The following is a 24,976-nucleotide window of genomic DNA, read 5'->3' on the forward strand; positions in this document are numbered from 1 at the left end:
GAGAGTGAGAGAGATTAGGAGAGAGAGAGACATTGTGAAGAGAGATTATGAGGAGAGAGTGAGAGATTATGAGGAGAGAAAGAGATTATGAGGAGAGAGAGATTATGAGGAGAGAGATTGTGAGGAGAGAGAGATTATGAGGAGAGAGAGATTGTGAGGACAGAGAGATTATGAGGAGAGAGAGATTGTGAGGAGAGAGAGATTATGAGGAGAGAGAGAGATTGTGAGAAGAGAGAGAGATTATGAGGAGAGAGAGATTGTGAGGAGAGTGAGAGAGATTATGAGGAGAGAGAGAGATTGTGAGGAGAGAGAGAGAGATTGTGAGGAGAGAGAAAGAGATTGTGAGGAGAGAGAGAGAGATTGTGAGGAGAGATTGTGAGGAGAGAGAGAGAGATTATGAGGAGAGAGAGAGATTGTGAGGAGAGAGATTATGAGGAGAGAGAGAGATTGTGAGGAGAGAGAGAGAGATTATGAGGAGAGAGTGAGAGATTATGAGGAGAGAGAGAGATTGTGAGAGATTATGAGGAGAGAGAGATTATGAGGAGAGAGAGAGAGATTATGAGGAGAGAGATTGTGAGGAGAGAGAGATTATGAGGAGAGAGAGAGATTGTGAGGACAGAGAGATTATGAGGAGAGAGAGATTGTGAGGAGAGAGAGATTATGAGGAGAGAGAGAGATTGTGAGAAGAGAGAGAGATTATGAGGAGAGAGAGAGACATTGTGAGGAAAGAGAGATTATGAGGAGAGTGAGAGAGATTATGAGGAGAGAGAGAGTTTGTGAGGAGAGAGAGATTGTGAGGAGAGTGAGAGAGATTATGAGGAGAGAGAGAGATTGTGAGGAGAGAGAGAGAGATTGTGAGGAGAGAGAGAGAGATTGTGAGGAGAGATTGTGAGGAGAGAGAGAGAGATTATGAGGAGAGAGAGAGATTGTGAGGAGAGAGAGATTATGAGGAGAGAGAGATTATGAGGAGAGAGAGAGATTATGAGGACAGAGAGAGACATTGTGAACAGAGAGAGAGAGATTGTGAGAGAGAGAGATTATGAGGAGAGAGAGAGAGATTGTGAGGAGAGAGAGAGATCAGGAGAGAGAGATTGTGAGGAGAGAGAGAGATTGTGAGGAGTGAGAGAGATTATGAGGAGAGAGAGATTATGAGGACAGAGATTATGAGGAGACAGAAACAGAAATTATGAGGAGAGAGAGAGATTATGAGGAGAGAGATTATGAGGACAGAGATTATGAGGAGAGAGAGATTAGGAGGAGAGAGAGATTAGGAGAGAGATTATGAGGAGAGAGAGATTGTGAGGAGAGTGAGAGAGATTATGAGGAGAGAGAGATTATGAGGGGAGTGAGATTATGAGGACAGAGATTATGAGGAGACAGAAACAGAAATTATGAGAAGAGAGAGAGATTATGAGGAGAGAGATTATGAGGAGAGAGAGATTAGGAGGAGAGAGAGAGATTAGGAGAGAGATTATGAGGAGAGAGAGATTGTGAGGAGAGTGAGAGAGATTATGAGGAGAGAGAGACATTGTGAAGAGAGAGAGATTATGAGGAGAGAGTGAGAGATTATGAGGAGAGAGAGAGATTGTGAGGAGAGAGATTATGAGGAGAGAGAGATTATGAGGAGAGAGAGAGAGATTATGAGGAGAGAGAGATTATGAGGGGAGAGAGATTATGAGGAGAGTGAGAGAGATTGTAAGGAGAGAGAGAGAGATTGTGAGGAGAGAGAGAGAGAGAGATTATGAGGAGAGAGAGAGATTGTGAGGAGAGAGAGATTATGAGGAGAGAGAGATTATGAGGAGAGAGAGAGATTATGAGGACAGAGAGAGACATTGTGAACAGAGAGAGAGAGATTGTGAGAGAGAGAGATTATGAGGAGAGAGAGAGAGATTGTGAGGAGAGAGAGAGATCAGGAGAGAGAGATTGTGAGGAGAGAGAGAGATTGTGAGGAGTGAGAGAGATTATGAGGAGAGAGAGATTATGAGGACAGAGATTATGAGGAGACAGAAACAGAAATTATGAGGAGAGAGAGAGATTATGAGGAGAGAGATTATGAGGACAGAGATTATGAGGAGAGAGAGATTAGGAGGAGAGAGAGATTAGGAGAGAGATTATGAGGAGAGAGAGATTGTGAGGAGAGTGAGAGAGATTATGAGGAGAGAGAGATTATGAGGGGAGTGAGATTATGAGGACAGAGATTATGAGGAGACAGAAACAGAAATTATGAGAAGAGAGAGAGATTATGAGGAGAGAGATTATGAGGAGAGAGAGATTAGGAGGAGAGAGAGAGATTAGGAGAGAGATTATGAGGAGAGAGAGATTGTGAGGAGAGTGAGAGAGATTATGAGGAGAGAGAGACATTGTGAAGAGAGAGAGATTATGAGGAGAGAGTGAGAGATTATGAGGAGAGAGAGAGATTGTGAGGAGAGAGATTATGAGGAGAGAGAGATTATGAGGAGAGAGAGAGAGATTATGAGGAGAGAGAGATTATGAGGGGAGAGAGATTATGAGGAGAGTGAGAGAGATTGTAAGGAGAGAGAGAGAGATTGTGAGGAGAGAGAGAGAGAGAGATTATGAGGAGAGAGAGAGATTGTGAGGAGAGAGAGATTATGAGGAGAGAGAGATTATGAGGAGAGAGAGAGATTATGAGGACAGAGAGAGACATTGTGAACAGAGAGAGAGAGATTGTGAGAGAGAGAGATTATGAGGAGAGAGAGAGAGATTATGAGGAGAGAGAGAGATCTGGAGAGAGAGAGATTGTGAGGAGAGAGAGAGATTGTGAGGAGTGAGAGAGATTATGAGGAGAGAGAGATTATGAGGACAGAGATTATGAGGAGACAGAAACAGAGATTATGAGGAGAGAGATTATGAGGAGAGAGAGATTAGGAGGAGAGAGAGATTAGGAGAGAGATTATGAGGAGAGAGAGAGATTGTGAGGAGAGTGAGAGAGATTAGGAGAGAGAGAGACATTGTGAAGAGAGATTATGAGGAGAGAGTGAGAGATTATGAGGAGAGAAAGAGATTATGAGGAGAGAGAGATTATGAGGAGAGAGATTGTGAGGAGAGAGAGATTATGAGGAGAGAGAGATTGTGAGGACAGAGAGATTATGAGGAGAGAGAGATTGTGAGGAGAGAGAGATTATGAGGAGAGAGAGAGATTGTGAGAAGAGAGAGAGATTATGAGGAGAGAGAGATTGTGAGGAGAGTGAGAGAGATTATGAGGAGAGAGAGAGATTGTGAGGAGAGAGAGAGAGATTGTGAGGAGAGAGAAAGAGATTGTGAGGAGAGAGAGAGAGATTGTGAGGAGAGATTGTGAGGAGAGAGAGAGAGATTATGAGGAGAGAGAGAGATTGTGAGGAGAGAGATTATGAGGAGAGAGAGAGATTGTGAGGAGAGAGAGAGAGATTATGAGGAGAGAGTGAGAGATTATGAGGAGAGAGAGAGATTGTGAGAGATTATGAGGAGAGAGAGATTATGAGGAGAGAGAGAGAGATTATGAGGAGAGAGATTGTGAGGAGAGAGAGATTATGAGGAGAGAGAGAGATTGTGAGGACAGAGAGATTATGAGGAGAGAGAGATTGTGAGGAGAGAGAGATTATGAGGAGAGAGAGAGATTGTGAGAAGAGAGAGAGATTATGAGGAGAGAGAGAGACATTGTGAGGAAAGAGAGATTATGAGGAGAGTGAGAGAGATTATGAGGAGAGAGAGAGTTTGTGAGGAGAGAGAGATTGTGAGGAGAGTGAGAGAGATTATGAGGAGAGAGAGAGATTGTGAGGAGAGAGAGAGAGATTGTGAGGAGAGAGAGAGAGATTGTGAGGAGAGATTGTGAGGAGAGAGAGAGAGATTATGAGGAGAGAGAGAGATTGTGAGGAGAGAGATTATGAGGAGAGAGAGAGATTGTCATTAATTAATTTTTTAAAAAGTAATTCTGAAATCTTAGTCACAGTCACCCAAAGATTTCCCTCAGCTACTACAAGAAAGTTCTTGCTCTAAGTCAGAGACAACTACTCACTGATTATCATAAGAATAATGCAAAGTTTTTTGTTTTGTGTTTTGTGTTACCTCTCACTGTTGTGGCCTCTCCCGTTGCGGAGCACAGGCTCCGGATGTGCAGGCTCAGCGGCCATGGCTCACGGACCCAGCTGCTCCGCGGCATGTGGGATCTTCCCGGACCAGGACACAAACCCGTGTCCCCTGCATCGGCAGGCGGATTCTCAACCACTGCGCCACCAGGGAAGCCCCTAAAAAGTATTTTTATGTTCTTAAAAATAAAAGTAGTATACGGTCCTTCTTTTTTCTTTTTCTTTCTTTTTTTTTTTTTTTATAGCCTCTATAGCATCTCCCTGCTAATGCTGTTCCAGCTGTAAAGTTACTCTGCTTAAATAGTGTTGAAATTCTCAACACTTCTAGCTGCTGGTCTCCATAGGAACAGATATGCCTCCCTAAGCAATGGCCGCAGCAAGAGGAGCTCGGGTTCTGTTAGGGACCTTCTTGTGCTTATTGTAGCTGATGCCAATGCCCTCTAGTACATTCATGGGCAGAGGAAACACAATGGTGGAATTCTTCTCTGTGGCGACAGTGGTTAAGGTCTGCAGGTAATGCAGCTGTAGGGTGATTGGGGACTCAGCCAGCACCATGGAGGCTGACTTCAGGCCTTTAGAAGCATTCATTTCTCCTTCTGCAGCAAGGACCTAAACCGACGGAAATAAAAGCCTTTAGACATACAAGTTTACAGCTGTCACTAGTGCTTTCTTTTCCTGGGTCTACACTGATACTTCTCTCCCAGCCCCGACTTGGCCACCCATGTTTCATCTGCTTACTTCTTTGGCAAGGATTAGAGTTTCACATCCCTAATGTAATGAGAGAAATTTGAGAAGGTTGCAGGAAGCAGGGAGATAGCTTACAAATTATGAGTCCCTAAGATTTCATTCTCAAACAAAATAAAAGCACTGCCTTTAACCGGAACAAATACAGGTCCATCTACCTCAGTCATGCTCTTGAATCACCTTGGAGCCTCACCATTGGCTGCTTTCATTTTCAGAGAAGTCTGAAATTCAAGGCCTCCACCTGGCTTTTTTTCTGTCCTTTTTACTTATCAGAGATTTTTTTTTTTTTTTAAATTTCAGTCTGTTGCCAATTTTGTCTCATTCTTACAATGTAAGAATTGTTTCGAGCTCTCCCTGCTCTTGATTGCAAGCAGCAGCAAGTGCCAGTGTGCAGACCCTCGCTGGAACTCTCCTAAGTGCCCTGCTCCCCCTCTGGTTCTCAGACCGCCCAAGAATGACTGGAACCCAGCTGCCCCTCCGTGGGCACTCACTGCCCAGGTGCAAAAGCAACCCCCAAGTCATCTGCTTAGAAGCTGCTGGAGCTTGGCAGAGAAACCGGAGATAAAGTAGAGGGAAATCTCCCTTGAGTCCCAAGTCAGATTCCAGAGGGGGTCCTTGGAGGCTTCTAATCTTAATTGGCTTCTGATACTTCAGGAAACCCATCCACACAGATATGAGGGCTACGGATCCAACAGATTCGAGAACACTCGAGACCAAGTTGCACCCACATTTTGTAATTCTAACCTGGGTTGCAGTCACCGCCCTCCTTTTAATTCAGTTCACTTAACACACTAGAAGGAGAGATGCTCCAAAGACAGGCCCCAAGTTGCTACATCAGAATCATCAGCCGTATAAAAATGCAGGTTCCTGGGCCCACCAGAGACTCCACTTCACTGAGTCTGAGGTGAGGCCTAGGAATTGGTGTTTGCTTTGCTCATTTCTCTCTAGGAGGCTCTGCTGTGTGGCCAGAGTGGGGACCCACCTGGTTAAGTCACTGAGTATGCTGCCAAGCACCCTCGACCTCAGACCTAATACCAAGCTTCCTCAAGGTGCATTAAGCTGCCTATGAGCTTCTAACTCAAGGGGGAAATTCTCAGTAAAAACTGTGAAAAAGAAACCCTCTTCTTATTGAAATCATTGAGGGGACCTGAGCTTCCTTTCAAGCCCCATCCTTGTTGGCTCCAAGGCTGGGAAGCTCGGCCTCCAGTGCAGATGGAGTCGCCCTTACCCTGGCCCTGGCCTCCCGGGTGGCCTCGGCCTCAGCAGCCACGGACCTCTGCAACTGCCCGGGAATCCGGACGTCTTTGATTTCCACTTGGGCCACCTGGACCCCCGTAGCTTGGTGGCATCATCCAGTAAAGTCTGTTTCCAAGTCAAAAGAAAGGTCGTTGATCAGAAGACAGGTGTGCGATCGAAGTTTCTGATATGTTATATATGCAAGAAAAGTCTTCTTTTTCTCCTTCTGTATTTACAGCATTTGGAGTGAGACAGTTTGGAAAGGGGATAGGAGTTCTTGTCGCCCACTTCCTAGCATTGAAGTGAATCCTGGGAAGGGTTCAGAAACAAAACTTGATAGGTCTTTTAATAGGTGGTCTCTCAGCAGGTCCACCCCAAACCATTCCTAATGAAGTGTATACTATCCGTCTAGATTTGAGCAAATACCCCACATTTTCTTGTCACCGACACCAAACAGGCAGCAATGGATTTTGTCCTGGTTCTGCCACTTGCAGCTGTGAATCATTGGGCCCGTTACTTAACCTTTCTGATTCTCACTTTTCGTACTATAAAAGGTTTTCTTTCGGGATTGTCATGAGTTTTGGAGATAATACGTGTTAAAATATCTCTCGGTGCCCAGCAATAACTCAGTACATATTATCACTGGGTACTTTTTGAGATATTATTTGTCTTGCTCTGTTTAACCTCTGACCTGTGGCTCAGTTTTAAACAGGTAGCAAGGCATATATTTTTTAGAGCAGAGGAAGCCTAAAATCAAAGACATCCTCATCTTCTGTTAAAGCTTAAGACCACTGAAGATATCTTGCTGGTTATCCTGGAGGGGAAGGGATGAGAAAGAATGCCTTGAGAAACAGTGAGAGCAGATGGGTAGTTCCCTCAAAGGGGAAAGGGCAGAGATCTATGTGATACCAAATAGCAAGTGAGCCCTAGCTTTTCCGTGATCCCTGCAGAGAGCTGGGAGATGGGGAGACCTCACAAGAAGCCAGTGACCTGACTGTGATGGGGAAACATCTGAGTCGTTGAACTTGTGTGGCTCTTAAAATGACGTGGAGAGTTATCATGCAGATAACTGATATTATCTTATAAAACCTCGGGGACTTTGCACTACGTTAGGGGCTGGAGGAGATGCCAAGGAGGACCAAAGTTGAATTTCCCTCTTCACTTACAGAAGGCAGGCTCAGAATCAAAATGTAATTGATTCAACAAAACACAGAAATGTGATTGTCTATAATCTAGGGTGTACGAGAGGTGAGATGGATACCTGTTACATCCTCATCGATATTATAATTATGATTACTATTCGTATCATTATTGATATTAGTACATGAAGTCAGATTTCCCAGGGATAGCAGTCCTGTGCTGTCTCAACCAAACCTCCTTCTAACGTTCACATTCCCCTGAAATGCAAGAATATACGGGCGGCCTGAGAAATGGCAGCCCTTCCTCTGGAGTAATCTAAACTAAAAATAACTCTGATCTCTAAGCTCTTCAGAAAAGGCTAAAGTGTACAATGGTAATTCATAATTTTGAATTCCACACACACTCCAACAGCTCCCGGCTCCCACTCAGATTTTTAAATCTGGACCTCATGATTATTAAAAAAAAAAAAAAAAGTGAAATCCCAGACTGAAGCCCATCTGTTTAGAAAAGTTGTGTATATGTGTGTGTGTGTGTGTGTGTGTGTGTGTGTGTGTGTGTGTGTGTGTGTACACATGGGGAGGGTTGCTTTGAACTGCTGATATTTGATCATCACTGTTAATTAAAATGAGTGAATTAAAGATGTAGGCTATTGGTCCTTGATGTCTTTACCTGGATGCTATGGGCAATCTCTTCTCGGCCAGCGAAGATTTGGGACAAGGTCTGTGTCCCTAAGACATCTCTCAGAGTGGTCTGAGCCAGCAGAAATGTGGCTTGGTTGACATTAGCCACTGCCGAGACGGCACTGTAGATTCTGTAAGAGACCACTCCATCCACTTGAGTGGTCACAGAGTCTCTGGTGAGGATCTGGAGAGCAAGAACACAAAATCACATGCTTATGACTTTCACGATGATTGACCAACAAAGGGCCAGCCAGTCCCGGAGCCCTCTCCACAGGAGGAGAGCTTTAATGACCACTCACGCCAGCATCACCAAAAATCTGTCCTGGCTTGAATATACTATCATGCTTGTTGATAGCAAAATTCCTACACAGGTGTGATCTGTACCTACCCCTGTAACTTCATCTTAGAGAAGTCAGAAGTGAAATAGGTATTTCCGTTTTAAAATGTAATAGTAGAACGCTGCTGGAATTCTACTGTCTAAATAGTGGTAGAACACCTGTTTCCCTGATACCCGAAATCTTTTTGGTTCTGTTTCATCAGGCTTGATGAATAGCAGTGCTTCTTAGAAAACATAGATGGCACCAGAGACCATGTTCTGTGTTCAAATAAAGAAAAATCAATTTATAGAGGCTCTGCATTAATTGTTCTCAATTAACATGACAAGGTACTTTGGAGCAAATGAGCTTTCTGTGGGTACCACGAAAGCAGGACCTAGAACTGTTTACTATGGAGCCAGAAAAGGTCCATGATAGCCCCTAAACATCCTAAGCTCTCTTATGGTTAGGGCTGAATTCCAAAGTAAGGACTCTGCAGTTCCCACCAATGGCATGAAGACATCATTGTTGAGTCTCGATTGAGTTTTCTGGACCAGAGAGAGGAAAATGAACATTTCCTCGTAAGTGTTGATTTTCTCACTTCTCATCCCCTTCGCCCTCCCACACATTTTCTTTTCTCTTCCTGGATCATTTTGTTTATCACAAATTGGCATGATTACTAGCAATTCTGTTTCGCTTCCTTATCACCCACTTACTGGGTCTGGTCATTTAGTTGCTGTACTTTAAGAATTGAGAAGAACTATTTGAAATCCAGTTACAGGTGAGCCCTGTACAGTGTCTCCTCCTTTCCCATGCACACCCCACTTTGTTGCATCCAAACACTCAAAAAATTTAGTGCAGTACACACGGCTATATTGAAAATGGGTAACCAACAAGGACCCACTGTAGAGCACAGGGAACTCGGCTCAATATTCTGTAACAACCTAAGTGGGAAAAGAATTCGAAAAAGAATAGATAGGTGTATATGTATAACTGAATCACTTTGCTGTACACCTGAAAGTGACACAACATTGTTAATCAACTATGCTCCAATATAAAATAAAAAGTTAAAAAAATCTAATGCAGAGGTGAGTGATATCGATATTACTAAAACATTTCCGGAGACGGTGATGGAAAGGATAAAGCACCAGATCAGTTTCCACCCCTCGTACAATGATTTATCAGACTCTTCCAGGAATCTGCTTGTCATTCTCCATCCCAGTTTCTCTGCCATCCGTATCCCTTTTCTCTCTTCTCTCAGACTTTCTCCCACCCAGTCATTGCAGGTCTTCTAGCAATTCAGCCCTTGCCCTTGGCTTCATTCTCATTTGGCGAAACAAAGCCCTGTCGTCTCAGGAGCCGCCTAGGACTCCCCAAGCAGATCTCTAAGAATTCAGTTCATCCTTCCCTTTATAGTCTGAAAACGTATGATACAGTCTCAATTGTCCCTGTAACAGGGAAGATATTGGTTTTATTTCTAGAAACATAGCTTTAATCAGCATCACCTCCTGTGGAGGGATGTCGCACGTTAACGGTCCAGAGATCAACTTTGACAGACACGTCTGTGCAAGGCAGGACCAGGATCAAACTATGCAAGAGAAAATACGCTTTAGAATTTCACCCGACTGAAAATAACTGCAACAAACTGTCTGCTAGTTATACAGTACGTTATTTGCGTGGGACTATAAATGCTTCTCAGATGATCTTCCATATGTACACCTATAACTTTGGGGAAATTATTTCCTGCTATGAGTCAGTGACTAAAGAAAAGTGATTCCCTAGAAATTAAAATCCTTTGGTAAAAAGCTGAAGATCCTTGACAATTAATTTTTAGATTTTCTTTTGTAAAACATTCAACTTACTTCTATCCAAGTGTTGAGTGTGACATTTATTTAAAAGGATATTTTGGAAATTGGTTTCTTTATGTTAAACGTATCTGTATAAAAGATTCAATCGGGCTTCCCTGGTGGCGCAGTGGTTGAGAATCCGCCTGCCGATGCAGGGGACACAGGTTCGTGCCCTGGTCCGGGAAGATCCCACATGCCGCAGAGCAACTAAGCCCGTGAGCCATGGCCGCTAGGCCTGCGCGTCCGGAGCCTGTGCTCCGCAACGGGAGAGGCCACAGCAGTGAGAGGCCCGCATACCGCAAAAAAAAAAAAAAAAAAAAAAGATTCAATCAATAGACTTTAGACCTTGAACATCAGTGACTGGCAACGTTCTCATTTATCTTCATTAGTACTGAAGGAAGGTTAGAATGGAAATCTTCCCAGGATTTCAGTGTCCCCAAAACCAATGTATTACAAAATTTGTAGTTTCTCTGTAGCTGTGTTCTAGTTTATATATAATGGCATTCCTCAGTTGTAAATACGTTTACTTATCTCTTGTGAAGATTTGGATTGAGGTAGGGATAGGGCTAAGGAAACTCACTTGAGGATTCTCTGACTCCTTAACATTGACCTGGGGAAGGTTCTCTACAGCAAGGGTTATAAAGATTAGAACCACAAGGCATGTCAGCAAGATGGGGACACCAAACCATTTTCATTTACCAGAAAGATTCTGTGCTATTGTTTTTGTTTTCGAAGAAGAAACAAGTTTCTACACTGAGTATCATGGAAAGGACTGGTATCATCAACAGAAAACACTACTAAGGAGCTTGCTTTCTTTTGACGTCGAAACCTTTCTGCGGTAAGGATTACTTCCTAATTTACCTTTTTTTTTTTTTTTGGTGCTAAGTCACCAGTTAAGATCATGGCCCTTAGAACTAGAGAGAGTTAAGTTCCAGCCCTACCACTTACCAGCTTGTGACCTGGGAACGTTTATCTAATTTTTCTGAGCTTCAGTCACCTAATATCTATAAGATGGCGGTGAAGATTAGGCATGTGTCAACATGATAATGAAATAAAATACTAAACATAGTGCCAGGCATGTATTCAGTGCTGAAAAGTAGCAGCTCCTGTTATGAATACTTTTATTATTAAAGAATAATTTACCATTTACAGAAGTGGAGATGTTTTTCCATTAGCAATTTGGCCTGTTTCCCTCTGGCTCTTATGACATTCTGAGGTAACTCCTTAGCCCCAGAGACATGTATGATGAGACTAGTTATCCTGGGAGATTTAGTGGTGAACTCTTCCGGGAAAATTCATTTAAAAGAGACTTTTCTCTAGAGTCCTGCAAGTTATAGCTATTTGACCTCTCTCAAATCCAATTTTATTCTAATTTATAATCTTGGCTTCACCAGGTGAAACATGACCAAGAAGGGGTTAACTTTGTTCTGGTATTTCTTTTTTTCTTTCTTTTTTTGCGGTACGCGGCTCTCGCTGCTGTGGCCTCTCCCGTTGCGGAGCACAGGCTCCAGACGCGCAGGCTCAGCGGCCATGGCTCACGGGCCCAGCCGCTCCGCGGCACGTGGGATCCTCCCGGACCGGGGCACGAACCCGTGTCCCCTGCATCGGCAGGCGGACTCCCGACCACTGCGCCACCAGGGAAGCCCTGTTCTGGTATTTCTTACTTGGATAATTCTAACACCTCTATTTGGACAAACTCATAAAAATATCCATAATAAGCAATTTTTGCCCTCTTTCTCTTAGGTTCCTTATTAGACAAGTAGGATTGTATCAATACTACTTGAAATGGCCAAGTCTCCGTAACAAGCTTCCCCTTTGGAAGTTTCTCATATGTTTAAAAATGTAACAGATACCTGAGTGCCTACGTAGTACATGGCCAAGTGCAAAGCACACAGAGTGAATAAGGAAGTTCCTGGCCCCCAGAGATCCTACAGTGCAGCTGGAGGGAGAATGATTTTACTTAAATACATCACATTAGGGGGAAGAAAGCACATGTTATTAGAGAAGTATAGCAAATAACCATTCTCTTCCATGTGCCTTCCAAGATGCTGTTTGGAGAGCCTCCCCTGTCAAGAATATTAGAATCTATTGCATGAAATTGCCATTTTGGTAGATCGAAACCAAACATTAGCAATTTCATAGGGTTCAACAAAATATACGCAAGAGAAGTTATGAGTATTAAATCAGTGTCTTACTCCTGAGGGCTTTTAGTACCAATACTCCTGGCTCCCACAAAAGAAAATCCCATCCTTTTATGATATGAACAGTTTGGGACATTTTTTATTCTGAGGCTGTAGAGAAAGGATGGAAATAAAGACCACATTTGATGAAAGGAATTGTCAAGTGGCTTCCAGCTCTATGTTGCTCTTAATCTACTTGTCCAGAGAGGACATTACCTTTGACTTTTCCATTGGCTCTTTCAAAGAGTGAGAATCAAACACCAGCTCCCGGAATACTCTCCCTGAGTAACTTAATTGTCTCCCTTGGCCATTGACTCCCTCCATTCTTCTTTCATTCTCTTAGTGGCCCCGGTAATAAGGGACACCCAGCCAATGTAACCGGAGCCACTCTTTGTTCACATTCACTGAAACTCTCAGAGGGAGTGTTAGAACACTGATCCAGATTCCAAATCTCTCCAGCTAATGGTCTAGTGATCACTCCTGTTAACTCAAGTCAGAGGACAAGATCCTTCCATTGTACAGAAAGGCAAGGGTTACAGCTTCCTGTGATTTTTTTTTTTCCATAAATGTTGCCAGAGAAAATTTTTGGTGGCAGTGTCATACCTGGCCCTTTGGCTTTGTCAGCTTGGATGTGTCCCAGTTGGGACAGAACGGCACGTTCATACTCCTTAATGGTCTAAGAGATTAAGGGGGAGCATTTAGTCTTAATGATTCATCAGCTCATAGAGAGAGCCCAGTTTATTTCCCAGGGCATTACCTTCAAGCACATCCACGTGGAGGTAGGGAAGGTAATGATCATCAACAGGAAAGAAAACGAAGACGGGATCCAGCCACACACACCAAGCCCTTTACTCTTGATGCCTAGGAGATGAGGAGGCGGTTCTGTAACTGACATGGTTCTTAGGAAAGCGATTCGGCTGCGTGGATGAGGAAACCATCCAGAGGGCTGGCCAAGCCAGAATGGGGCTGAGGAAGCGACCTGAATCCACACACACGCATGATTGCAGTAAACACCACACACGCGCACGCGCGCGCGCGCACACACACACACACACACACACACACACACACGGAAAATCTTCCTTCAGGTTTTTAGATGAAAACTGACCTGTCGGGCTTCCCTGGTGGCGCAGTGGTTGAGAGCCCTCCTGCCGATGCAGGGGACGCGGGTTCGTGCCTCGGTCCGGGAAGATCCCACGTGCCGCGGAGCGGCTGGGCCCGTGAGCCATGGCCGCTGAGCCTGTGCGTCTGGAGCCTGTGCTCCGCAATGGGAGAGGCCACAACAGCGAGAGGCCCGCGTACCACAAAAACAACAACAACAACAACAACAACAACAAAAAAACTGACCTGTCCCTTCCAAGAAAAGTCTCACAGCAATCAATAACAGTAATTACCATTACATTTACATAGGGCTGCCACGGTTTATTATTCTCAAAACACATAAAACTACCCGCCTCAGGGTCATCAGGGTGTCATTTGAAAAGACAGATTTCTGGGCCCCCAGAATTCTCCGGGGGAAGTCAAGGCAACCTCTGATAGGTAGGTACTCTTATCCCCAAACAAGTCAATGGAGCACAAGGAAAAACATTTTCCAGAGGGCTTACGTTTGAGTTGCTATGAGAGTCTTTAACTTACCAGTGTGGGGGCCTCAGGAAAGCCACTCGATCTTTCTGAGCCTCCATTGCTTCATCTGTGGGATGGGGATAGAAGTTACCTACCTTGAAGGATGTGATGAGGATTAAATGAGGTGATTTATATAAGACATCTAAGCCCAGACATTAATACCTACCTTAGTAAATGTATATTACTATACTTATTCCCATCTTACAGATTGATAAATACTATAGAATTCTTTATATTCACTATTTCACCTTGTTTTAAATTCTTGCTGCTTCTTGGTTCTCTTCTCCTTGACAACGAGCCCCATCCTCACCCCTCCACTTCCTCCAATTGATTTCACATTCTCCACATAAGCACTAGAACGAATCATATTTGCTAGATAGCTCTACTCAGATGATCCACAAGCACCTTATGCTATTATGCCACTATCTCAGTTAATGTCTTAACCCTTCGTACTTAACCATCTGCATTATCGTCCAGGTTAGAGACACAGGGTCCTCACTGCCTCTTCCCTATCCATCTACAGAAGTCACTAAGCCTCATGGGTACCACCTCAAATGCAGCCTCACGTATCCATTTTACTGCAACGGGTTCATTGGCGAACATAAATTTATGAATATTTACAAGGGTTCTAGGGTTTTGCTCTGACAGATAATGCTGTGATGAGGCCTTTTTAATGTGTGTTTTTGTGCACTTGTGTAGGATGAACTCCTGGCAGTGGCAGTGCTAGGTCAAAGGGATCAGTATTTACAGTTTTGTTAGATGGTAGGTGCCCTTCAAAGAGTTTGTACTCTGTGCCTATTCCCACATGCCCTGTCCTCACTAGATATTTTCAGCCTTCTCAGTTGCGACATTCTGATAGATGAAAAGTATCTAAGTTTTAGATACATATTTCATATTAAAACCTTTTGAGTGCAAATGTCCTTTTATAGGCTTTAAATACACATAAAGATATGCTCAATAACAATAAGGACTTGCCCGCATATACCAAAGTTTAAATTCCCAAAATATCACCTTCCAAAACTTTGGACCACATTGAGGTGGATCAGACTATTATTAAGCAGGATGAAAAGACATTTTGTGCCTTCTCATAGGATCTTTGTTGTATTTTATTTATTAGCGCTTTTAAAAATTATTAGTAATAACACAGCTTGTATATACATTCTCATTGTTAAAAAAAAAATCCAAGAAATACAGATAAAACTAAAATCTCCCCGATCATTCTCTCCTCAGTCCACTTTTATCTAGAATGTTTCCATCGTTATCAACTTGGTGTTATGTCCTTATAGACCCATTCCTATGTATTTACATACATGTATCTACAATTCGAAAACACTTGGCTTTGATTTGTAGATTTTGTGAGAAAAGACATCACACTGTAAGTTTCTACTTTTTTAAACTGAATATGTTTGGGAGATAGATCCACATCTGGATCTACCTCATTCTTCTTCATTGTTGCCTCCTATCCTAAATTTGTGACTCAGTTTATTTAGCCATTCTCCTATTGATGGATATTATGCTTACTTGCAATTTTGCCTTTACAAACAAGGCTGCAATAACTGTGCTTGTACACGCCTCTCCCAGACAATTTGCATCTTGAGGAAACCATTGAGAAGGCAGCACAGTCCTTGCGCCCTCTGGTGTGTTCCCTCCCTGCTAACACTGCCGTACTTGGTGTTCAGGAACTTCGGGGTGTTGGGGGCTGTGACATTAGCAGTGCTGCACGCACAGGCAGCTGGGACTCCAACAAGGACATCAGCTATGCTTTATGCCCTGGGCAAGCCCTAGACATGTCCAGACTAGCTACAGCCTTAACACCAAGCTGCAAAAGCAAAAGCTGCCCTGACCTCCGGGAGCTCCTCTGCAGTCCCACCCAGCCCTATAGCATCATTACCCGAGGCTCTGTTAAGTACTAAATGTGCAGAGAGAGACCAGAGATGAGGACACGATTAATCTTCCAAGATTTACACCTGAGCATTAGAATTACCCAGGTCGCTGCTGCTGGGAGGATTGGTGGAGCCTGGGGGTGTCATTAGCTGCCGGGGAAAGTGGGACTGTCGGCTTCCCCGCAGGGCTGGGCAGCTGGGCGAGTACAAAGCGCTGCTTTTGCAGCTTCCTGCAGAGCAGATCTTTCAGCCAGCCTTGCCCCTCCCCACCTCTCCCACAGTTAAAACTGTGGATGCTGTGCTGAGAACTGGATTTGAGGATTCTAATTCCAGTTCAAAGGAAGTACTGGGATTGTATGACAAAGGCTCTTCAGAAATCGCCCTTTACCTCAACCTACACCAGGATTCTTCCAGAGCCTTCCCCGAGCCATTCCCTTGAGGGGACGATGGAAAGAAAATGGGCCACATACCCTCTCTGCTAGCCATGAAGCCCTGAGCTCATCTGACCATCTCCTGCTTTATCCAAATCCATGGATGGGTGTTTTCTATGGGTAATTGTCACCATACCATAAAGCCATCATCATATTACTTCCTGGTAGAGAATTGGACTTTGTCACCCCCGGAAAATTGCCTGCCGGTTTCTCATTCATCCATTTAACAGATATTTTACCAGTTATACGCCAGGCACACTGTGCTAGAGCTGCAGATACAAAAGAGAATAAGATGGGGAACTTTCCAACAAGAGTTGGAACATCTTTCCCTCAATCTGCAAAATGAAAGGTGAGCCATAATGCACAGAACCTGAGGCCCAGCGCTGCTGACACGGGGGAGAAGGACTCTGGGACTTCAGTTGGAAGGACTTGAAAGATAACTGAGGCCAACCCTGCATTTTTTTTTTTTTCCCGGTATGCGGGCCTCTCACTGCTGCGGCCTCTCCCGTTGCGGAGCACAGGCTCCGGACGCGCAGGCTCAGCGGCCATGGCTCACGGGCCCGGCCACTCGGCGGCATGTGGGATCTTCCCGGACCGGGGCACGAACCCGCGTCCCCTGCATCGGCAGGCGGACTCTCAACCACCGCGCCACCGGGGAAGCCCTAACCCTGCATTGCACAGCCAGAAAACTTCCTGGTTCGTGTTGTCACCATCATCTCAATCTCTCTTTAGGTAAAGTGGTGCCACAAGTTCCGCAGTCTTAGGCAGTGAGGCAAAACTAAGCTTCATTTGTCGAGGTACGCCTCTGGAGCTTTGTTCCTGGAGCTTAGATGCAGCCCATAGCACCAGAGAAGACTTAAATACCGTCTAGGACTAGGGATAAACACTCAAGGCAAGATGTGTAACTCGTGTGAGGCTAGGGAATAAGGAAGAATATTCTAGATCATTAACTCCACTTAGATAGCTTTAGAAGTGGAAATGAATTTCAGGAAATAAAACAGACTAGGTGACTTGGTGGCTTATTTCCCAGCTTTGGCTTGATCAACAGTATTTAAATATTATATCAATTCTATATGCAATCCATGCCCACAGATCTGTTACTGTAAATAGCCATTTCCTCTCGACGCAGAAATAGCCATTTAGGTAACAGGACAGTGTTTAAAATACCAAAACCGAATGATGTACATTACACATCAGGGAAATGAAAACGAAAACCACAATGAGATAAAAATACACAGCTCCCAGAATGGCAAATGCTAAAGACTGAAGATTCCACATTTTAGCCATGGGAATTATCTTGTTAGCGAATTGATACAATTATCTTGAAAAACTATTTGGAAGTATCTGTTAAAGCCAAGCACACACTTACTTTATGACTCAGTATTCAACTTCTAAGTGATATCTCAGAGAAATTAGTGCTGATTACAGTGAAAAACATATTCAGGAATGTTTATTGCAATTTTATTCGTAAAATCCAAGAAATGAAGAACCACCCAAACCCACCAACAGTAGAATGAATAAATAAAGTTGTGGTATGTTCATAGAAAAGATTACTCAGGAAGAAAAAAGACAAGGTTACTGCTATCCAGTAACACCTTCAAAATATGGATGAATCTCTTAGACAAAATACTGGGCAAAATAAGCCAGACGCAAGATACACACTTTTTGATTCCACGTATAAGAGTACACACTGTACGACCTCGTATTGTATCATTTCGTTCAAGAAGAGGCAAAATTAATCTATTATGTTTGAAGTCAGAGTAGTACTGTCTCTAGGTAGTGAGTGGAGTTTTGTCAGTTGGGTATTATCTGGGAAGAGATAAGGAAGCTTTTTAGGGTGCCGGAAATGTTCCATATCTTGATCTGGGTGGTGATTGCATAGACTTGCACATATCAAGCCTGTGGAAATAAACAAAGACCAGCCAGCTAGAACAGCAAAGGGTATTTATTCAGGCTCTCACAAAAGAGTCAGCCTTTATCACTTGTGTTTTGTAAGAGACTCAAAGGCAGGCAGAGGAGTGGGAAAGCTTTATGGCAGAAAAAGGGGAAAGGCTTCAGGTGCGCCCCGATTGGAGGCTGTTGGCCTAGGGAAGCTGTAGGTGGACAAAATAGAAGCAGAGCCTCCTATGGGATTGGTGCAGGGGTACCTGCTTGGTTTTCTTTTGTTGGACCTAAGTTGGAATCCGGGACAGAAAGCAGGGGAGCTGTCAGTTATTAATCAAGTCCTGGCCGTTTGGGGCTGAATGTTACAGAAGTAATTATGTAGCTTCTGATAACAATATGGCCTCCAGAGACTCTGACATCGAGCAGGCCGGCTTCCTGGGCTGATTATTGTAGATAAAAGGTTGGTTTTCTGGGCTGGTTGCTGCAGGCTGGTGGTCAGAATTCTATTTTTAGATATGGTCCAGCCTTTGTCTGTTGCGTATTCAGTCTGTCAAGCCACGCACTTAAGACTGGCGCACTTTATTGTATGTATCTCATACCTCAATAAATGATTCACGCAGAGACCAGAGGTCACCTACAGGCAGGCTAGCATTGAAGATGGGAAACTCACTGCTTGTTCTGCATTCTCAGAAAGAAGACAGAGAGGAGGGAAGAGCTTTAGCACAGCCAGCCTAGGGACAGACAGGGGACAATGCCTCACAGGGATGGAAAGTGCAGGTCCTGGGTCGGGGGACCCTGCGTTCTAATTGGGACACCGCCATCTGAAAGCTAGATGACATCTCACGAGTCACTCAACCTGCTGAGGTCTTATTTGCCTTCTGTTAACCCAATAATAACTAGTTGTGAGAGTTAAATAAATTACATGCAAAGGAATCATTAGGCATATCAGGAGGCCTTCTAGTCAGCCAGGCCACTGACTAGGATTTTCCTAGAGGTCTTAACATTTCCTTCAGCTTGCCTGGCCATTAAAGAGATTTCCGTTTTCCTTGAGCATTTCCTTGAGAACACTTAACTTTGTAAATCCTTTCTCTGCCCCTCTGAGATGTAAGTCTTTTAAAACGCTTCTTGCTAGTTTTACAGTCCGGGACTATCTTTCTCAAGGACCTGGGAACCGTTCTCTTGAAATATAATCATCAGGTCGATAGCATCCCTAGCTGGGCCAGTAGCAGCCTAACTTCAGTAGGTACCGTGCTCCCAGTTGTAAAAACACAGCCTGTCATGAAGATGTGAGAATTTTATTAGCAAACCAAACCCAGATGGCCTATGAGCATCCCGCAAAGCCCTTCATACTTTCTCACTAGCGCACTCTGGTCTTAAAAAACCCCACACCCTGAGGAATTCCCGGGCGGGCCAGTGGTTAGGACTCAGCGATTTCTGTGCTGGGGCCCGGGTTCAATCCCTGGTCGAGGAACTAAGATCCCGAAAGCTTTGTGATGTGGCCAAAAACAACAACAATAGCAAAACCCCCCAAAACTCCACACCCCTTTGTTTCAGTGGTGTTGGTTCAGGTTGAGGTTTGGCCTCTCTCCTATGGCAGTAAGCTTGTCTAAGGTTTTGCTTTCTTGCCTCTTTAATTTTGTCTGGTTCAACTTTGCTTGGACAACTGATACTTTTAAAATTTTCATTTACTTATTTATTTTTCCAGATGGAATTCTAAATATCACTTGTGGATGTTCTGCTCCATCCTCTCTATGTGCAAGAACTGCATTTTCAAGGAGAACATGCAATTAAACCCTAACCCCTGCAGGTTTCTACCTCCTAAAGCCATCTGGTCACTGACTGTATACGTTCTCTCAGATAACTTTTATTTATTTTTTATTTTTTTTTAAACATCTTTATTGGAGTATAACTGCTTTACAATGGTGTGTTAGTTTCTGCTTTACAGCAAAGTGAATCAGTATACATATACATATGTTCCCATATCTCTTCCCTCTTGTGTCTCCCTCCCTCCCATCAGATAACTTTTAGAACCTTAAAAAAGATAGAGGGAGAGAGAGAGAGAGATACAAGATTTTTGGTGCAAAACGACCAAATCAGAGCTAGATGATGATTTTATCATCCTTGTACTCCTAGGACTACAAAATTTCATAATCCGGAGAGTTTTCTAAGCTGTCAGATTTACATCTCAACTACAGAAGGATGATCTGAGCTTAGTAGTTACATGAACTTCAGACACGGTTATACTGTTTCTTTTTTACCATTTGGTCTTTTTAAGAAAGAGTTAAGATATATATTTTGAATATTTTGATATATATTTTGAACATATTAAGATATATGTTCAAGATATATGCCCCGCTTCGTGACCTTCGCCTCCGCCAGAGGCAGCTTGCCCGGCAGCCTCCCCATGGTAAACCCGGTGGGGCTCCATCCCCATCAGTCAAATGCAGCAGCAACTCCCAAACCTGCCATTCAAAGACCAGGCTGGACACAGGGGTTCCTGGCTTATCCGTAGTTGAGCTCTTCAAGTGGCAGTGCTGTGGTCTCTCACTTCTGGGTCTAGGTGACTAGGTTACATGCTAACAGCACATAAACATCCCCTGCAGTAGAGAAAGCACCGAAGTCCTCACATATTTTTTGCCTTGCATGGGCCTTTGTGTCCCCCAGACCCCCATTCACATCCCACATTCTCCTTTCTCGCACCTTCTTTTCTAGGAACATTTTCCAATCCTACCTTCACCTTTGGGAGCTCCTCTTCTGAGTTTCTAAAACACCCTCTATCATCACTTTTCATAGTACACTGTAATTTTTAGTTAACTTTCCTGTCGATTTTTAGTGCTCTGGGCGCAGGCGTTTTATTTTTACATCTCTGTCTCCTGATACACAGTAGATTCTGGATTCATTCATTGAATGAATGAAGTGGGCGGCACCCTCGATGCTTTGAACTATCAAGAATGATGCCCAGCAACAAGATAGACTTATTGATCTGTGTGAAGCTTCTTGTTTGGAAGTAACGATCCATCAGAGGAGCACCGAACATAAAATCTAAAGTGAAACCCAACGGGTAAGGACTATCTTTTCATCACCTGTAAATTTTCTGTCCTCCTGCCTTTTTCTCTGAAATAAGCACACAGCTTGCGTCAAGAACCATTTTTTTAGGAAAAATGCAGAACTGCTGAAAAGAAATACTGTGCGACTCAAAGTGCGGTCTCAGTCTGGCAACCTCACGAGCTTAGAAATTTACTTGGAGGCAAACTCTCAAGTCCATCCCAGACCTAAGGAGGAGAACTTCTGGAGGTGAGGACCGATCGGAGCTTTAAAAAGCTCTCCAGGAAAATTCTTTTGCACATTGACATTGAGAAGATTTCTAAGATTGAGATGATCAAGATTCCAATTAACTTCACTTTAACTCTTAAAGAAAAAAAAGAGAGGGGTAGGATTTTATGTCCGAGGCTAATGAGTAGTGGTGTACTAGATAACAGTGAGGTCACTGGGGGGAAAGCCCTAACGGATCTACCCTTGTGATGTCACCGAACTTGGAGTCAGGAAGAGATGCACCCTAATGGCTTTCGAAAGCTGGGACAAACCTCGGGGTGATAACTAGGACTCATTTAGTCATTTAATTCTCGCAACATTCTGAGTGGAAATTTCTGTACAACTTGAAGAACCAAATGATGTTGTCTTGTTAATGTATCCAAGAAGGAGGAGGGCAAGGGCAAACTTATCCCATAAATCTCAGAGGAGGACTGATATTGCGTCTCATAAACTGCCTAAAGCATATGAAATCAGAGGCTGTAACATAATAAGCCCCATTTTGGCTCGTTCTGTGACAGTGCAGGTTTTTCATTACACAAAAACCAAAACCAAGTAAACCATGAGCACTTTAAAATATTTCGCTGGTGATACAGCTTCAATCGTGCCATTTATCCAGTCGATGTCTCAACCTGTTAAACAGAAACTAAAGAGACTCGTGAAACTTCTTGTTTAAAAAGATAATCAAGGGTACCCTTGAAGAGACTTGCACCTTCCAAATGATGTTCACTGCCTCCAATATATCCACGTTGCTAGGTCAACTTCAAGAGAAAAGTTTCTTTTTCAATCCAGGTAGATACCTCTAAATGTATACTTTCTTTTACAAGCTAATAATGCCAAATGCATTCTCTATTTCTACCCTGAACTATGACTTCTTTAGCAACATAAAGTATAGAGCACGGGTTAGGACACACACACACACACACCACCACCACCACCACCACCATCACTTTCTGGACTTCCAACAAGTTTTTAAACTCTCCAAGACTCAATTTTCTCCACCATAAAATGAGGTTATAAAAAAATCTACCTCAGAATTACTGTAGCATTGAAAAAGATAACATGAGAAAAATGCTTTACAGTACAGAAGAGCCATTAACATTCACAGAGGCAGTTGGTCATTAAAGGCTAAGTTTTATTTTCTTCAACTTCTCTCCATGTATCAAACCTGGTGTCCCTCAAACCAACTTTTCTATTTAATCATAGCCTCATCAGATGATATTTGAAACTGGGTAAATTTTAGCTTGTTCAATATGTCTTTGCTAGTTAATGCAAAAAATGTGAATACAAAGATAAACACAAATTCCATCTGACACTTAAGAAAAAGGGCATGTCATAGACTGCTCTTCAAGAAGCAAATAAAACCATGATAAGCAATGGATCCAAAATCCTGGGCTCTAAATGAAATTGAAGCCAGTCTCAATAATGTACAGATCCACCTTGCTCTCTATAACGATACAACTCTCACTTTGCTTAATATACATAAAACAAACTTAAGGCAGGAAAAAAGGAACTTACCCACTAAATTCTCTTTACCCTGCTTCTCTGGGGAGGATGCCCCCGGATCCATCTTATTCATGAGAAGCTTTTATACTTGGCAAGTATTCATAGGTTTCAAGCCGGACCTGGGCTCCAGGCAGCACCCAGATGTGCTTTGGAGAAGGAAGAGCAGAGAGACGGAATGAGAGTGAGAGAAGTTCCTCTTCTTTTGTGAGCACCTAAGGAGTAGTTACCCTGGCAAAGGAAGCCTGTTAACATAAACAAAATGATCTCTTTCATGAGTTCAGGCTGCCATTGTTCATAGAGAGGACTCAGAACTACGTATATGAACTTCTGACTGTGTTGCTTCTTGTAAAACATTACTATGTAGTTTTCTATATAATTTATATTTTATAAAACACTTCTATGCAATGTGTGTAACTTGTTTATCATTATGAACTGTCCAATACACATGGCACGTGTCTTCATCCTTATGTTTCAGATGAGAAAATTTCATCCAATGCATTTTACACACTGCAGTGAGTAGTCTTTTTTGGTGTGTGTGTGTGTGTGATCTTTTGAAACTCAAATCTGATCATATCTCCATCCTGCTTAAAATAATCCAATGACTGCCAATTATTAATATGTAAAGGTGAGAATCCTAAGTATCCTAAAGGACCTACTAGTCTGTCTCTCCTTCCCTTTCCAGCCTCACTCACATGATACTCCCCTCACACACTCAGCAAGAGCCCCATTGGCCTTCTGTCAATCCCACTAACCTATATGTGTCTTCTGTGCCACAGGGCCTTTGCACGTTACCATATGCATAATTCTTTGGTTCATGTTTGTTTCTTCCTCTAGACCATGGGTTGGGTAACTATAGCCTGCTGGGCAAATTTGCTCTACCACCAATTTTTGTAAATAAAACGTTATTGGAACACGGCCACGTCTGTTTTTTTCTATATTGTCTTTGGTCACTTTTGCACTATACCTACCTATTGAGTAGTTGCTATAGAGACTGTATAGCCTGCAAAACCTAACGTATTTACTATCTTTCCCTTTACAGAAAATGTTTGCTGACTCCCACCCTACATTATAACTCCCATGAGGGGAGTGGCTGGCTAGATCTGTTATTTTTTTTTAACACAGCACCTGCAACATTTAGAACAATGCAGGCACATAACCGTCATCCAACAGTCACTTGCTGAATGCACGAATAAGTAATTTATCAAAGATAACAGCTCACAAATGGCAAAGTTCTTTCTCGAATCCAGATCCCTGGGCTCCTGTCCCAGGAGTCTTTCTTTCATCATATTACTCAGAAACAAGGGCAATATTGCACTCATTCCAATACCGAAAGCACCAATCTTCTAATTTTCTGATGTTCATCTTTCTCATATCAATATTCCAAATAATATTTTGTTTGTGGAAACAAAACAACACAAAGCAACCTCTGATATTTCCCAGCTCAGCTTATCTTTTCTAGTCTTTTCTTTTCTCCCAACCCTGTAGTTATTTTCTTCTTAGCAACTTCATCTGAAAAAACCCCCCAGATTGTGGGTTACTTCTGCCAACTACTTGATAATCATAACTGCCTTCTCCACAAACTCAAATTACGGTAATCACCAGGCAGGGGTGCCATGCACAGTTGGTAATTATAAGAATTAATATGGGGGCTTCCCTGGTGGCGCAGTGGTTGAGAATCCGCCTGTAGATGCAGGGGACACGGGTTCGTGCCCTGGTCCGGGAAGATCCCACATGCCGCGGAGCTGCTGGGCCCGTGAGCCATGGCCGCTGAGCCTGCGCGTCCGGAGCCTGCGCTCCGCAACTGGAGAGGCCACAGCAGTGAGAGGCCCGCGTACCACCAAAAAACAAATTAATATGGAATATTAGAACTTGGGGAAAGGGGGCTGAGGACCAGAAACAGATTAAAACAGACCCACAGGCGTGCACAGAGTCAGAGACTTTCAGCTTTCGAATACTTTCCTCTGCTTTCTCCTCCTACATCCTTGGTTGCTTCTTGATGTGGAAATGATACTACAGCCACAGTGGTTAAGAAGTAGACTCTGGGCTCACGCTGCCTGGATTTAAAGAAATCCTGGCTCTACCATGAACTAGCTGTGTGACACTGGGTAACGAACCCC

General features: G+C 43.3%; 1 protein-coding gene across 1 annotated transcript; it reads right to left on the reverse strand.

Annotated features, from left to right (window-relative positions):
• Positions 1-4,333: 4,333 nt before the first annotated feature.
• Positions 4,334-23,179, reverse strand: STOML3 (stomatin like 3). The gene is given in 9 exon segments (XM_059042169.2): positions 4,334-4,691; positions 6,055-6,161; positions 6,164-6,188; positions 7,872-8,066; positions 9,702-9,725; positions 9,727-9,784; positions 12,817-12,899; positions 12,981-13,084; positions 22,872-23,179. Coding segments are annotated over 9 exon segments (906 nt in total). The 5' UTR covers positions 22,933-23,179; the 3' UTR covers positions 4,334-4,442.
• Positions 23,180-24,976: the final 1,797 nt, after the last annotated feature.

Source organism: Kogia breviceps, chromosome 16 (assembly GCF_026419965.1).
Source record: "Kogia breviceps isolate mKogBre1 chromosome 16, mKogBre1 haplotype 1, whole genome shotgun sequence".
NCBI lineage: Eukaryota > Metazoa > Chordata > Mammalia > Artiodactyla > Physeteridae > Kogia > Kogia breviceps.